At 44.6% G+C, this 16,518-nt stretch overlaps 2 protein-coding genes across 5 annotated transcripts in view; both read left to right on the forward strand.

The window, feature by feature from the left end:
• zgc:66447 (SLAIN motif-containing protein-like) overlaps window positions 1-3,834 on the forward strand; it is a 22,662-nt gene extending 18,828 nt beyond the window's left edge. For all 3 annotated transcript variants that reach the window (XM_061234632.1, XM_061234629.1, XM_061234631.1), the window contains exons 8-9: window positions 2,502-2,793; window positions 3,048-3,834. In XM_061234632.1, coding sequence (XP_061090616.1) covers window positions 2,502-2,793; window positions 3,048-3,114 — 359 coding nt within the window. In that variant the 3' untranslated portion in view covers window positions 3,115-3,834. The remainder of the gene's footprint in view (window positions 1-2,501; window positions 2,794-3,047) is intronic.
• Window positions 3,835-4,732: 898 nt separating this feature from the next.
• On the forward strand, window positions 4,733-16,450 carry znf711 (zinc finger protein 711). 2 transcript variants are annotated; one of them, XM_061234627.1, is made up of 9 exons: window positions 4,735-5,110; window positions 7,194-7,276; window positions 7,672-7,769; window positions 8,212-8,697; window positions 11,009-11,164; window positions 11,855-11,992; window positions 12,108-12,248; window positions 12,643-12,786; window positions 13,430-16,450. In XM_061234627.1, exons 3-9 carry the CDS (start codon window positions 7,691-7,693, stop codon window positions 14,605-14,607), a joined length of 2,322 nt encoding a protein of 773 aa, XP_061090611.1. In that variant the 5' UTR covers window positions 4,735-5,110; window positions 7,194-7,276; window positions 7,672-7,690; the 3' UTR covers window positions 14,608-16,450. The 2 variants fall into 2 exon arrangements, with proteins under 2 accessions (XP_061090612.1, XP_061090611.1); XM_061234628.1 differs by lacking the exon at window positions 12,643-12,786 and having other exon boundaries at window positions 4,733-5,110.
• The last annotated feature ends 68 nt before the right edge of the window (window positions 16,451-16,518 follow it).

A 16,518-nucleotide genomic window follows, 5' to 3' on the forward strand; every position in this document is an offset into this window, starting at 1 on the left:
TACAGTGAACATATCACAAAGTAAATTATTTTCTATGAGGGGAAACAGCCATAGTTTTTCCCTCTAACTGCTCTCTTTATTTGCACATGTTTCAAATGTTCATCTTGACAATATGTGTATGGGATGAACAAGGTTATGTTTGCCAGGCCTATTTGCCTATTTTCAAAAGTGATTTAGTGCCTTTTACTTTAATGTGATGAGAATATGCAGCACATCACTTAAGGAAAACTCAGTACAGGAACTGATTTTAGACTAGCCAGCACTTTTCAAAGTCTAACAAAATGAAGGGCAATCTGTGTGATTTACTGCGTGTGCTTACACTGCTTAACAGCACAACTAATACAAATGTTAAGAATTACATTTCAAACTGGACTGTTAAATGTGGCAGTCAAGGTCCACCCTTTTAGGTTTAAAATAGGGTACATCAGACAAGTTTTATGCATGTTTATTAAATGTGGTCAACTATTCTGCTATACACAGTGAACTTAATTATAGATTTGTAATTTTACAAGATTTTTAGATTTGTAACAGATTCTCTGCTTTTATTAAAGGGTATTTTCATACATTTTTGGTTTCACAATGTAAAACCTACAGCACGACCTACTGGTTTGCTGCAAATCCAGGATGGCCTAGTAAGTTTGCTTAAGAAGTACATTAAAAGGCCTGCATAGTTCTGGATAAGGTTCTGTCACAAGACCACTACAGACAGTGTAGCCTCTACAGTTCTGTTTGTGAAATATTCTGTGGACAGTAGTTCTATGTTACCAGTCTTGTGTTCAGACAAATCACTTTTCTCCTCATTTGCCAGGCATATTGCACCTGGTCATAAAAGCACTGAAAATCTACTCCGTCAAAGATTTAATACAGAAAAACCTCAATTGGGGAGGTGAATTTAGCTCCTGATTACAACCGGTGTCACAATGTGGCATGGTCTTGCCAGCTATATTCGTGGTGTGCTATATTTAAAGATATCAAGGTGTCTGGAAAAACCAGAGGGACAAATGCTGCCATTCATTCTCAAGCAATCAAATTTTTATTCAAATGTAACAGCCCTGGGTGGCAACATGCCAGAACATTTACATTCACATTGTATACCTGATTGGGCCAGATCATATTTAGACACAAGATATTTCTTGTCTTCAGACCATAGTTGTCAAATGTGACATGTATCAGTTATTAGGACATGTGGTATACAGTGTAAAAAGGCCAGTGTGAACAAGGCCTTGTTGACCAGCGTAACAATTATGCAGACCAAGAACCAATTTCAGTCTTAGTCTTCAGCCTGGCAAGGATAGTTTCTTCCAGCTGTCGGTGTAAATAAGGTTGTTGGCAGTAGTGTGGATGGCTGCCTACTTAGAAATGGAACACAAATATCAGGCTGCAAAAGCACTGATGACCCACCAGCACACAAGCTGCATAATGCAAGACACAGACCAGCAACTCCCAGCAGTCTATCTTCAAGCCCTGGCTCAGTCTCTGTTATCCCGTGTCTATGGCACAGTGCTGTTCATGGAAATGGACACTTTGTCAACGTTTGGCCTCTGATGTGCTTTTATATTGAGCTGTATTGCCCTCTAGTGGAAGCTGCAACTATGCGCCATGCATTTATTGCCTTTAACACAGATGTACTGCTTATCTGGGCAAGATGCAAGGCCCTGCAAAGCTGGAAATATTTAACTCGCAATCTATGCTGGGCTGCTCTCTCCCTCATTTATACATACAGAATGGAAACTAGGATTGACTATTTGGTTAATATATATAAATAAATTGATGCAGACATGGAATTTAAACGTAGGAGACTTGCACATATGGTAAATGGTTGGCATTTATATAGCGCCTTTATACAAAGGGCTGTACAATTTTATGCTTCTCATTCGCCCATTCATACACATACTCACGCACCAACGGCGATTGGCTGCCATGCAAAGCACCAACCAGCTCATCAGGAGCATTTGGGGGTTAGGCGTCTTGCTCAGGGACACTTTCGACACACCCAGGACGGGATCAAACCGACTCTTAACACCTGAGCCAATGTCACCCCATATGACGTATGATTATTAACCTTGTGACCATGGCCATGTGAAAATGTGTGGGCATCTAATTTGTTAAGAATTCTAAATGTGTAATGGGCAGCCATTCATGATGGTAGATGGATTAAGTACAGAAGTTTTTAATCTGAAAAAGGGTTGTTCTGTAACATCTGCCCTTTTAACATGAAACACTGGTGTTCTAAGGGACAGTTTTTCAGTCTTTGATAAAGAGGCCTTTATCGGTGGTCTTGACTTTTGGTATAAAAGCAGGGGCATTTTTATGTTTTTAGTTTTTCTGTGCAGCATTTCTTCCAAAATTGCATTGATCTCACCCTGTGGGACTGAGTGACTCCATCTAGGCAATCTCATTACTTCCTCAACAGCAGCCTCTGAACAGAAGCCCCTGAACAGCATTTCCCCGAGTGGAATGCTTTCACCCCGCTAACCTCAGCGAGTGTTTGCTCTCCCCAGGTACATCCTCCAGCAGGATTCGGGGAAATGGCCAGTCGCCCCTCTCCCTCCGTGCCCCGGTCAAAGCTATGGGCCCCATGGGCCCCATGGCCGGGGTTCGGCAGCCCCTGAGGGGGGCAGCAGCTGCTGCAGCACAGGGAGGCTCTGCGGGAGCGGTCCGGAGGGTCCAGTCCCCGGGCCCGGCCGGCAGGGCCGCTGCAGGGAGCGGTAAACAGACTCCGGGGCGCGCCCGCGTCTCGCTGGGCGGGCCGGGACCTGCACAGCGCGGAAGACTGGCCCAGCCAGCCAGGAGGTACCGCATCACGCAGATCATTCTGTCAATCTTAAATCTGGAAACAGTACTTTTGTGACCGAGTGAAGCTTGCCTCGGCTAAGCTAGCACACTTTCAACCAACCTTTACACCTTAACCTAACCAAGTTTACATTTGGTCAAAATCTGGGATCGTCAGCTCTGGAATCCAAACCGAGCTCTGATTATTTAACTGCATCTGTTTATGTACATTGAGTCACCAAATTGGTTCCACAGCCTTGTCCTTTGCTTTGCAGGTCCATGGGCTGGACCAAATCTTGCAGTCCCGTCACAGACGAGTCGTGGAAGGACGGCTGTTACTGAGGCCGAAAAGCCCCAGTGCGCCTCACCGCTCAGTGCAGTATCACCAACGCACTGACCCTCTCTATAGCTGAACCCCAGCAGGCTGGGACACTGGCTGCTCTGCACCTCACACAGGACAGGTGATGCCAACGCGTTGGCATAGCAGTCCCTCAAGACGGGCCAGAGAGACCACAAACACTGCGGTCCAGAGACTGACAAGATGGGGCACTGACATTGAGGATTTCTTTTTCTTTTGTTTTTAATGTCATCTCGGTCTGATTTATTGAAGATTTGTGAAGCTGCTGGAATGGTACATTACAAGTTGATTTATGCTGTAATTATGCATTGTAGTGATACATTTTTCAATCACATTTTACCGATTTGTTTATGAACATGTAGGTACCTCCAGATTTGTTACGGTGTTTTAATGCACGTTGTTGTCAAACCATGTGTCGGCCAACTAAAACTGGACATAGCCTGTTTTTTTTCCATTGACAAAGTACGGACATGTACTGTATTGTGTGAGGACACTGCCACTCCGCAGCACTCATTTTTACGGATTTTCTTCCATCCAGAACCATGGGAAGTGAAGAGTGATTTGGTGAGATTGGCTGTTGTTTTTTGTTTTGCTATGAAGGGGTCTGTATTGTATGTTTTGTTGGACACAGCAATGCAATATCTGTCTGAACCATTCCCTCATAACAAGTAAAAAAAGAATTTTATAAATGAGGAAGATTAAAATGTGTCCTGTGTTTTTTAACTGGAGTCAAAGCTTACAATGCAGAACCAAGATTTGCTTCTGAAAATAATTAAATGGCATCCTTTATTTGAGATTGGTAAAATACATGATCCAGATAGCATCCAACAACAAAATGTCCTCATCACTCAGTTGGGCATGTAGTCAAAACGGGCATACATAGGACCAAAAAAATCTAATCAGTAACCATATTAGAACATGGACATATAAGAGACCAGAGGTCTGCAGCGTTCCACATATTCAGAGGCAAAACTCGTTCATACAGTGGCAAGAGTTATAAACGCATTCATACATTCCTAATGTTGACATAAATATTAAAGCCTTGTGGTATTTACGTGGATGGCTACTTAATTTGGTCAGTTTTTTTCCAGTGGGAAGTATTTAAGGACGTATAGAAACATAGCTGTTGTGGTAAAATTGTGTGACTTGGTTAAAAATATCACAGGGAGCTAGCTAATCAATAGTTGATCAATCGTTAATGGTTTGTGGGACAGCTCAATTACGGCGAGGGGAAGGGCGGGTTTACAAACGTATACAGTAACATAACATTTTGAATACACTTAACATCAAGTTACATATAACATTAATTGTCAATGACACTGTAATTGGGATTTTACAAGCTAGCAATACAATTCCCCCTTACTGCATCGAGCCAGCTAAATAGTTCGAGTTATCGTCTTACATTTTCTGGATGGCTAGCTAGCTACGATAATCGTCCAAATGAAAGACTGTCTGACTACATAGCATCTTTGTTCATAAAATACAGCTAACGTACACGGAATTGGCAACTAGCTAGCTGTTGCCAATTTTAGCTAAGCTAGTAAATCCCGCGCACTATTAAGTGATTCGTGATCACAGTAAAGTATTTATTTGGTCATCACCACAGCAGGTACCTCAGGAGTATTGAGATAGTCATTCGGCGGTCCTTTTCATAGAAAAGTGCAATTGCGTCCACAGACGCCCCGGTCTATATTGCCCTGCAGCATCCAATTTTAAACCCAGAAAAACACTACAGCCTTTCACTCGAGTGACGTAAATAGACAGGGATCTGCTGCGAAGGAGGCCGCGCGCGATGTCTCCCCCTCCCTCCTCTACTGTCAGCAAGAAGCCTGATTGGTCCAGGCCTGGAAAAGAGAGTTCGAGAATCCAGAATGTGCAGGCCGCGACGTCCCTACTGTGGGAAAAAATAGCAAAACAGGCTGTGACTAAACTAAGAAAGACGAAAACCTTCCCAGAACAGAAAAGAAAATTCAAAAACAGGTAATGTGTTTTAAATCCGTGGGAATGTAGTAGCAAGTTTGCGGCGAGGGCCCTGTCTCTCGGGCCTGGGCCTCATTAAACCCGCACCGAAAGCGCAACAAAGGCGAAGAAAGCAGCTACCACATGCTGCATGTCTCCGTCATGATTTTCATTCTGTTGGCCTATTGTTGGTGCATGATTGCAGTTTGTTCAGAGTTAATATGACATTGTCAATTATAAATGCAAGATTAAATTGCTTTGAACGTATCTCTGGGAAAATGGTTTCGGTGATACGCGAAGTGTTAGCTACCTAGCTTGGTTGCTAAAATGGCGGAATACAAGATGTCGGCCGCTGTCGCAGGGCGTCTGTGTTAGGTTGTTAGCTCGCTGAAGTTGTTTGCTACAGTTTTTGACGATTTATCGAAACGCGTTTCCCATTACAGTGATACTATACCAAAAATGTTAACGTGGCGTTCTTTAGTAATACTATCGTATGTTTCTAATTATGACGAAGCCGATGTCTTAGAAGAATACTCAGGTTTCAGATTCTGTTGCGCCTGGTTGCAAATTGTCCGAGCACCAGGGAAGCGCCATGTTTCAGTGGCTGCATTAGTATGAGCTGTGGGTGGGATTGACAGGCGCCAAACACAGACGGCTGTGTGAAACGTGTGGCTGTACAGCGAATGCAACATGCAACGTTAGTGCATTTTTTGCATATCAGTTGCTGAACATTTCACTGCCAAAAATCGAATGTAACGAATTGAACCCCACATTCACATATGAAGCTTGTTGATTAGTTTGTAATATTAATATCCAGGTCGTTGACTGCCTGGCTAGCTACGTAATAGAGGGCTCGTTGCTGAAGTTAACCATTGTACGTTAAGCGGTAAATGTTAAATTGAGCAAAATTAGCTGGAGTGACTTGCCCTGGAAATTTGGCGCTCATGTGAATTTGATTTGCAATGCGTATCTAACCAATTAGGTAGCCCCGTGCACGACTAAACAGCTGGTTGTGGTTTAACCTGATAGTCAAGTGTTTACTGTAATCTTGGTTGGCTAGGCAACTTGTATGCAAATTAAGCGCATTGACTATGAAACAATTACCTGGCGGGGTACTTTTAACATCATTATAAAGGCAAGTTTTATGCGGTGGAAACATCTGGGAATTTTGTTTCGTGTAGGAACGTGTAACATTATTTTCTAAAATCTGGGGGCGGGGAGCTGGAATATGTCCGCATACCAACTGTATTTTGATTGTTGAACATCTGTCTTCATGGTATTGTCTTCACCAATAAAGTCAAATGACGGTGATACATTCTGGGGTTGACTAATTAAAGTCTTGTTGACGAAAACCTTGCCTTTTGGTGCTGTCATTTCAAAACGGTAGCTAAATTATATATTTAAAAATCTTTTATGTCAATTCAAATCACACACTTTGAATTGTTTGTTGGCCCTACCCCTGTCAATATTCTCTGAGGTTCTTTTAGCTTTTTTTTTTTTTTTTTTTAGCAAATTACATGTGGCAGCTGCTTTTCTTGAACCTTATAAGCAATTTAAAATAAGTTTTGACAACAGCCCTGAACCAGTAGATGTAATAATATATTTTAGTTTCTGCAATGCTTCACATAGTCAAAGCCACACGTACATATTTCCACTTCTGCGTTCCAGAAACAATAAGGTTGCAAATATACTTGATTTTGGCTTTTCAGTTTTTATTAACTTACATGAATGGGATTTTGAAATAAAATGTGTTAATGCACACAAACAAAAAATACACTGGAAAATAAGTTCACAAAATGTATTTATTGCCTTATGCATTGTTGTTGACAGGTTTGGTCAGATTAAATTGTCCTCAAGCTTTACGGACAGTCACTGACAATTTTGCTCAATGGTGAAGTGAAAAACATATTTTCTGAAGTGTCTTATGTCACTCTATGTATTTATAGTACAGTATGCATGATTCATTGCCTGCACTTAATTCCGAGTTGTCCAGCAAAGATTATTTAATCTTTTCTTTCATATCTCTCCTTAGAAAGGTGAAGAGGAGTTGTCAACTAATAATACATTTTCAAGCTTTACTAATTAGACCCCTCCTCCTTTGCAGGTTAGTTTATTCCAGGACACAAGAAGAACCTTATTTTTTAACCATTTTATGTTTTTGCCAGGACGTTGGAATCAAATGTGAAGGTAAGATTACTATTGGCTGACTGGTTTTTAGTGTCTTTTCGATTTTGTAATTGAACTTGTGATGATCATAATGTTTATTTGCTTGGCCAGTACACTCTTATCTTGAGTCACTAATACTGTCTGTTGCACCAACACCTTTTTTTGTTCTTCAGGCACTTGTATATTCTTGACTATAACAAGTCTACATCCATGTCTGTATTTTGTAAGGTTAGCGTAGTTGAACCAAATAAGTTTTAAAATTGGTGTTGGCAATGATGATTTTTATGAATTTGCTTCTCCAAAAATATTTTTGTTGAATAATTGTGAATTTTATGTGTTTAAATAAGTTCATATAGATGAGTCTGTACAAAAGCTGGCCGATGACCTAATTATATACACTTGTTTTTGTAATAAAGCTTTAGGAAATAAAAGACAATGGACCAAGGTGGTGGGGTCTTGGAGCTACACTCGCAGGATCTGAAAATGCCCCACACTATGATAATGCAAGACTTTGGTAGGTATAGATCTGACAAGTTTTTTTTTATTTTTTTAAAGCAAATATCTGGGTAAATATCTGTAGCAGGGATGAATGATACAGAAATTTTCTGGTTGACACAAAAATGTGATTTTGGATGGTAAAAAAAGACAATGTATATAAATGTCATATTGGCCATCATACAAGCAGAAGTTCGATTCAAGCCAACTCGGTGCTGGCAAACCATGCTAATTGCTACTGGAGCCAATCAGATTTGTTTCAGTGAATCTCACAAACTGTGACTTCCCTTTCCAGATGCTTTAGAGCAGTGCGTCCCAAACCTCTCCTCGGAGGGGGAACACCTGGGGGTACTAGAGGAGAGGTTTGGGAACCACCAATCTCCAGAGAGATACTTTGATTGTTTTTCATATCCTCTAAGCCCTGTAGTTGGTACAATGTGTAATACATATTGTCTGTGCAGTGGCGGGTATGGGGGGCATGGCCCACATCGACGGAGACCACATCGTGGTGTCGGTGCCCGAGGCCGTGCTGGTGTCGGACGTGGTGACGGATGAGGGCATCACGCTGGAGCACGGGCTGGAGGCGGAGGTGGTGGAGGGCCCGGACGTGGGCCAGGAGGACGTGGTGACCTCCGAGGGCGTGATGGTGCCGGAGTCGGTGCTGGGGGCGGAGGTGGCCATCGAGGAGGCGCTGGGCGGCGACCACCACGTGCTGACGGCCGACCTGATGGGCGAGTCGGACCAGGTGTTTGTGGCCGACCTGCTCTCTCACCAGCAGGAGGGCCACCTGGAGCACGAGATGGTGGCCGAGGAGGTGATGGTGGCCAACGCCGACGGGGACGCGGTCATCCAGACGCACGAGGGCATGCCCACCTCCACCGTCACGCTGAAGACTGGCGAGGATGAGGACGGCAAGAGCACCTCCGAGGACTACCTGATGATCTCCTGTGAGTGAACCGTACACTAGTGCAAGAATGTACCACCAGGTACACCAGGCCATGCAGTAGTTTGATTATTTAATGAAATGCTGCTATTTCAAAACAATGAAGATGGAGGTAATACAAAAAATTGGGTATCATTTGCTAAATGGTCAAGTATGCATCTTAACGTGCCTTCATATACTTATTGAATGGAGTATTACTGGGCAAAGCTTCCCATATACTGGATGATTTACATGGCTGAAATTATATTGTTGGACATTTTATGTAGTGATATGTTTTCCATTCATACAGTTGGATATTTGTTGAAGCGGTGTGAGACACTATATTGCCAGAAGTATTCACTCGGCTATCCAAATCATTGAAATCAGGTGTTCCAATCACTTCCATGGCCACAGGTGTATAAAATCAAGCACCTAGGCATGCAGACTACTTCTACAAACATTTGTGAAAGAATGGGTCGCTCTCAGGAGCTCTGTGAATTCCAGCGTGGTACCGTGGTAGGACGCCACCTGTGCAATAAATCCAGTCGTGAAATTTCCTCACTACTAAATATTCCACAATCAACTGTTAGTGGTACTATAACAAAGTGGAAGCAATTGGGAACGACAGCAACTCAGCCACAAATTGGTAGGCCACGTAAAATCACAGAGCGGGGTCAGCAGATGCTGAGGTCGCCAACTTTCTGCAGAGTCAATAGCTACAGACCTCCAAACTTCATGTGATCTTCAGATTAGCTCAAGAACAGTGCGTACAGAGCTTCATGGAATGGGTTTCCATGGCCGAGCAGCTGCATCCAAGCCTTACATCACCAAGCGCAATGCAAAGCGTCGGATGCAGTGGTGTAAAGCCCGCCGCCACTGGACTCTAGAGCAGTGGAGACGTGTTCTCTGGAGTGACGAATCACGCTTCTCCGTCTGGCAATCTGATGGATGAGTCGGTACTTGTCTGACTGCATTGTGCCAAGTGTAAAGTTTGGTGGAGGGGGGATTATGGTGTGGGGTTGTTTTTCGGGAGTTGGGCTCGGCCCCTTAGTTCCAGTGATAGGAACTCTTAATGCTTCAGCATACCAAGACATTTTGGACAATTTCGTGCTCCCAACTTTGTGGGAACAGTTTGGAGATGGCCCCTTCCTGTTCCAACATGACTGCCACCAGTGCACAAAGCAAGGGCCATAAAGACATGGATGAACGAGTTTGGTGTGGAAGAACTTGACTGGCCTGCACAGAGTCCTGACCTCAACCCATAGAACCTTTGGGATGAATTAGAGCGGAGACTGCGAGCCAGGCCTTCTCGTCCAACATCAGTGTCTGACCTCACAAATGCACTTCTGGAAGAATGGTCAAAGATTTCCATAAACACACTCCTAAACCTTGTGGAAAGCCTTCCTAGAACAGTTGAAGCTGTTATAGCTGCAAAGGGTGGGCCGACATCATATTAAATCCTATGGTTTAAGAATGGGATGTCACTCACGTTCATATGCGTGTGATGGCAGGCGAGCGAATACTTTTGGCAATATAGTGTATGTACTGCATTGCTCCTTTCAGTCATTGTTCATGCAACCCCATGGGGTTGAAAATCAGGATAATCACGCTATGCCTCACTGAAACCCCATAGCATGCGTCATAAGCATACTTTTCCATATTCAATGCAATTTAAGATAACAGTGTGGCTTGTTACTGTATTAAACACCCACAGCTTAAATCGGTGTTGGTCGTGTGTGCTGTAAGTGCTTAATTAAAGTGATGGATCACTTTCAGGGGTTTTAAAATTATATTTTATGTTTTATTGTATTTTTGCAGTGAAACATAATTTTAATATTTGCATATGTATCTGCTGACATTTTTACAATGTCCACTCTAATAAATATTTTCCTTTAATGCACCATAGGAAATGGTTCAAACTGTTTTCATCCAACCATCCACATTTTGGCTAATAACTGGGTGATGTGCACTCATGCAACCTTTGCAAAGTCCCTTGATGCGTTTTCTTTCTTAAAAAATTAACACGGACTGGCCTGATATCAGCCCTTCTAAATATTATTAATTGCACACAAACTGCCTTGGTCAATAAAATTACACTAAAAAGCCCTGGTAAATGCCATTTTTAAAGGCATAGTTCATCACTTTAAGGGATGGTGCAGAACTATTCCTTTAAGGCTGCTCCTTTTGTGAGCCCCCAATGCTCCAGTGCACCTCGTAACTTACTGTTGGTTGTTGTTTTCAGTCTGGTAATGGCCCATAAAGCTGTAATGCAGGGGTGTGATTTATGTTTGACTTTGAGAAGAGAGTTTAAGGGACACTGTTCTGTGTTGACTCAGTGGATGATGTTGGCGAGAAGCTGGACATCGGCAGCACCCCGCTGAAGATCAGCACGGAGGTGACTCAGGGCGACTGCTCCAAGGAGGGCGGCTACGGCTCAGAGGTCATCAAGGTGTACATCTTCAAGGCGGAGGCCGATGACGATGTGGAGATAGGTGAGCCACGGACTTGCACGGGAGAGGCGTTTTACAACTTTCTCTTTGATTCTGGAAGTATTACCGACCTTACAGAGTCTGCACTGTTTCAAGCACATTTTTCTGAAAACGGAATGTTTTACCATGAAAATATATATCCATGTGAAATAATTAGAGTAGTTTAACATTTTTTGTTCTTTTTTTTTTATTTGGGGGTGGGGGGAGGGGGGTCGAGAGGTTGGATATTGCATGTTTGCTGACAATTACTGCCACCCTTTGACAAACCATGGTATTACAGTTTCTATTCTAATCTATTCAATTCTAGGGCCCTTCTCTTAAATAGGTCTATGTTCATATACAAATAAAAAAAAAGGTAATTGTTGATATCTGTGTCTTCAAAGCATTTGTCTGAGGGGCTAAAGCCAGAAGGTTGGATTGCTCCATGCATACACCATGTCTGGTATTGCTAATCTGTAAATGCTTATTGCTGCCACCAACTGGTAAACTATAGTATTGCATGCTTTCATGGCCCATTGCTAATATGACATGAAACACAATTCATGTTTTCTTGTCTTGTCATATGTGAACAGTTCAAGTGTATTTCTCACCGGTTGATTAAGAACCAGAATTTGGGCTGCATGTTCCCTAACCCCTCTATGTTGCGAAGTGAGGGCGGCGTGGGTTTGACTTGCGTGTCTGTCGTGATTGTAGGCGGGACGGAGGTGGTGACGGAGAGTGACTTCCACAACGGTCACGCGGTGCTGGAGACGGGGAACGTGGGAAGGCTGTCCCGGGAGAAGATGGTGTACATGGCCGTGAAGGACTCGTGCCAGGGGGACGAGGACATCGGTGAGTGGAATTACGGGATCGGACTCTGCCATTTTGTCCCGTGGTTGTAATGGCAGGGGTAGTGTGTGGTGCGATGGTGTTTTCCTCTGAGCCCGTGTGCTGGTTTGTGCCCCAGACTGCGCGGAGATAGCAGACGAGGTGTACATGGAGGTGATCGTGGGGGAGGAGGAGGCGCCGCCCGCCATTCAGGAGTCTCAGCTGGAGGATCCCGCCGTGAACAAGACCTTTGTGCCTGTGGCCTGGGCGGCCGCGTACGGTGAGCTGTCAATCACCCCCCCCCCCCCCCGCCTCCCCCCGTCCTCTGCCTCAGCTCTGCCATGAGTTAAATGCAGCGCAGGGGGTCAGGAGGATGATTTTTGAGTATTTCAATAAGCAATTCATCAGAATTCATTAGGAATCCACTTTTGCCTCACAACTGTGTCATAAAATTATCTAAAGGCAACAAACGGGAGATGTGAAACCTATTCACCCACATTTTGCTGGTGCCCAGTGTTAACAGTTTTCCACCGTTAAAATAATACTTTACTTTTAATAAAACTCGCTTAATAACTTTAATTAAGAAATTTACATTGACTTTTAAAGTAAATTTATGAGTCAGCTGTCAGCCTGTGAGCTTATTGGTTAGTGAGACTGTGGCTCTGCCCCTTCAGGGAACAACCTGGACAGCCGGTTGGAGAATAAGAACGGCACCGCCACCCAGTACCTGCAGATCAGCGACAGCCTGAGCACCAGCAGGGCCCTCAAGCAGAAGGCCAGGAAGAAGAAGAAGGGCGAGACGCGGCAGTGCCAAACGGGTACGAGCGCTCGCCAGCTCCCCTCTCACACCACCCGTCAGGAAAGGGCAGTAACCAAAGGGGCTGCATTCACTGTTCATGCTTTAGTGCTCTTGGCATGGTTACTTCACGACAAGAAGGCTCTGAGTTTGAATCCTGGCCGGGGCCTATCTGTTTTTTATCCGTGTTCTCCCTGTGTCCGGGTGGGTTTACACCGTTCTCCTCCAAAGCAGTGCAGTGTAGGCTAATTATAAGATAAGATAAGATAAGATATACTTTATTGTACCCTGAGGGTTAATTTGTCCTCTGCATTTGACCCATCCTAGTTACCTAGGAGCAGTGGGCAGCCACAGTGCAGCGCCCGGGGAGCAATGTTGGAGAGTCTAAATTGCCTGGTGTGTGAGTGACTGCTGTATGTACCCTGCCTCACGCCCAGTGCATGCTAGGACAGGCCTGGTTAGCGGGTTGGATGGATTGATGTATATTACAGGAGAAGTTCTCCCTTTGTCCTTTTGGGCTGAAAAAGTGACGAAGGCTGCATTTGTAGTTGAAAGCTGGATGCTCGACAAGGTATCAGCAGACTACTCCAGTAGAAGATAAACTGTGCTGTTGAACTGTGGTAAACTGCCCGTTTTTGTGACTGCCCCGCCTTTCTTGCCCGCAGCTGTGATAATTGGGCCGGACGGGCAGCCCCTGACGGTCTACCCGTGCCACATCTGCGGGAAGAAGTTCAAGTCGCGGGGCTTCCTGAAGCGCCACATGAAGAACCACCCAGACCACATGTTCAAGAAGAAGTACCAGTGCACCGACTGCGACTTCACCACCAACAAGAAGGTGAGCTTCCACAACCACCTGGAGGGCCACAAGCTCATCATCAAGAGCGAGAAGGTCCCGGAGTTCACCGAGTACACGCGGCGCTACCGCGAGGCCAGCCCGCTCAGCTCCAACAAGCTCATCCTGCGCGACAAGGAGCCCAAGCTGCACAAGTGCAAGTACTGCGACTACGAGACGGCCGAGCAGGGCCTGCTCAACCGCCACCTGCTGGCCGTGCACAGCAAGAACTTCGCCCACGTGTGCGTGGAGTGCGCCAAGGGCTTCCGCCACCCATCGGAGCTGAAGAAGCACATGCGCACGCACACGGGCGAGAAGCCCTACCAGTGCCAGCACTGCGAGTTCCGCTGCGCCGACCAGTCCAACCTAAAGACTCACATCAAGAGCAAGCACGGCACCGAGCTGCCCTTCAAGTGCGGCCACTGCCCGCAGGCCTTCGCCGACGAGCGCGAGCTGCAGAAGCACATGGAGATCTTCCAGGGCCACAAGACGCACCAGTGCCCGCACTGCGAGCACAAGAGCACCAACTCCAGCGACCTGAAGCGCCACGTCATCTCGGTGCACACCAAGGACTTCCCGCACAAGTGCGAGGTGTGCGAGAAGGGCTTCCACCGGCCCTCGGAGCTCAAGAAGCACTCGGAGACCCACAAGGGCAACAAGGTGCACCAGTGCCGGCACTGCGACTTCAAGATCTCGGACCCGTTCACGCTCAGCCGCCACATCCTGTCGGTCCACACCAAGGACCTGCCCTTCAAGTGCAAGCGCTGCAGGCGGGGCTTCCGGCACCAGATCGAACTGAAGAAGCACATGAAGACTCACAGCGGCCGAAAGGTCTACCAGTGCCAGTACTGTGAGTACAACACTACGGACGCCTCAGGTTTCAAGCGCCACGTCATCTCCATACACACCAAGGACTACCCGCACCGCTGCGACTACTGCAAGAAGGGCTTCCGCCGGCCCTCGGAAAAGAACCAGCACATAATGCGCCACCACAAAGACACCTTGATGTAACGTCGCAGGACGGGGAGAGGGAACGTACCATTCGGAGGGTTAAATGATGTTCGACTCGACTGTTCTCCTTTCCAGTGCTCATCCCCTACCCTCTGTGAAACGAGTCTTAAAGAATTGATGCTAGCAGTGAAAAGTACTAGACTGAGCATGCTGGGTGTGGTTTTGAGAGGAGAGGAACGGGGTATTGGGTGAGCAGTGGAGGGGAACGGCATCACTCCATGCTATATGTAATTATTTTCTCCTTGATTTGTTGCAAAACCTGTCAACATTCAGGGTTTTTTTGTTTTTGTTTTAGTAACCCACTTTGGTTAAATGCTGCAAGCAAATAATGTTCTCAGTGTTGGGAGAGATGAGGCTTACGGAACATCTCGTACTATCAAACCGAAATCCTCTGTGTGGCTTTTCCATCTTTAAACTACCCGAATGTGGTGCGCTTCATCCTCAGTGAATAACATGTATATCCTTTTCACCAAATATCAAGCCTTTGTCATTTGTTTTTGCTGATCATTTCCTTTAAACCCAATCTGGGCAATTTCATTAATTTGAGCTGTAGCCCATTGATGTTGCAAAACTTGGAAAATGTTTACATATTCACCATGCCCTGATGTAGCTACAGCTGCAGGAAAAAAAAAAAAAAAAAATCAGATCACTAGATTTTAGGCTTCTATGTTCTATGAACACGTAATTGAATTGTGTCGAATGTTCTGTTATCTTAAGTATCCAACAGTCAAACTGGAAAAATGATCAAATTGGTAATTTCAGTCCTAAGGGTCATGAAGTTGAATTGTGACTCACCTTGTGATTCCCACTATTTGAGTGTATACATGGTTACACATAACTACCTGACAGATATACATGCGCACCCATATAGTCAAATACTTCTGCTCACAAGCTCACAATCATGCCTTACTTGTAATTGTAATTTCATGCACTGTATTTAGTAAAATGTAATCAAATTGATTTAATTTGTAAAAAGTCTCTGTGATGTATAAGTAAGTTGAGTGATTCTCTGAAACTTTGTGTATATTTTAGTAAAGTGAACTCGTTTTCCAAGTTCTCAAACAGAAACAGGAAATGGGTATTTTCAAGTTTGTGTTCCCTAGCCAATGCATTGTCTGATCGTGGGACATGGAGTTGGAACTGTCTGTTCATTTTCACCTCACTTGCACAGTCTTGGTTCTTTCCCTTGCAGTAATACTCCAGTTATAAATCTGAACGAAGCCTTACCACAAGTAAATGTTTAGCGCAGAGGTGACCTCCCCCCCCCCCCTTTGTGAGATTGAGTGGGACTGCGTGGGGGTGGTTGTGCCTTTGTCTTTTTGTTTGTCACACATTGAGCACTGATCTGAAAATCATCGGTCTGCTCGCCTAAAAGTATCCTGTGTCCTGTCTTGGCCCTCAGCTCTAAATTTGGCTGTGCTAAGTGCATCCTATAGCTCACAGCCAATCGATTTGTACCATTTCAGGTGGACTGCCCCCTCCCCCTTCCCTTTTCCTGTTCCTAAGGCACCTTGTTATGTTGTATACAAATGGGTCTAAAACAAAGGTTTTTGATCCCCTGAAATGTTAGTGCACCCAGAATATAGTAGCCTAAATATAGACTTCAGGTATCACAGAAAGTGGTGTGCTGGCTTATTAAAATGCATTATATTGCCCTCTGTATTCTGTAACTGCTGTACATTAAACAAACTGATGACCGTGGACCTTGTTTTCCCACGACAAAGCGGTCACATGATCCAATGTATGCTTTTTAAATATTTCTGTTTTTATTTTATTTTTTGATGTTGGTTGGTGGATTAACAGTAAGGGGGAACAAAAATAAATATAATTTTTTTTAAGGACACGTTCAGCTATTAATCTCATTTTCCATTTCAGAATTATTAGGCTTGGTTTATGATCTTCCATTCTGTT

This window comes from Conger conger, chromosome 3, assembly GCF_963514075.1.
Source record: "Conger conger chromosome 3, fConCon1.1, whole genome shotgun sequence".
In the NCBI taxonomy this organism is placed as follows: Eukaryota; Metazoa; Chordata; class Actinopteri; order Anguilliformes; family Congridae; genus Conger; species Conger conger.

Bases quoted from the DNA above. Each gene is read 5' to 3' on its own strand.
- znf711 (XM_061234627.1), top strand. From the start codon at position 7,691: ATGGACCAAGGTGGTGGGGTCTTGGAGCTACACTCGCAGGATCTGAAA. The intron at 11,993-12,107 runs GTGAGTGGAATT...TTTGTGCCCCAG, and splicing joins CCAGGGGGACGAGGACATCG to ACTGCGCGGAGATAGCAGAC. The intron at 12,787-13,429 runs GTACGAGCGCTC...TCTTGCCCGCAG, and splicing joins GACGCGGCAGTGCCAAACGG to CTGTGATAATTGGGCCGGAC.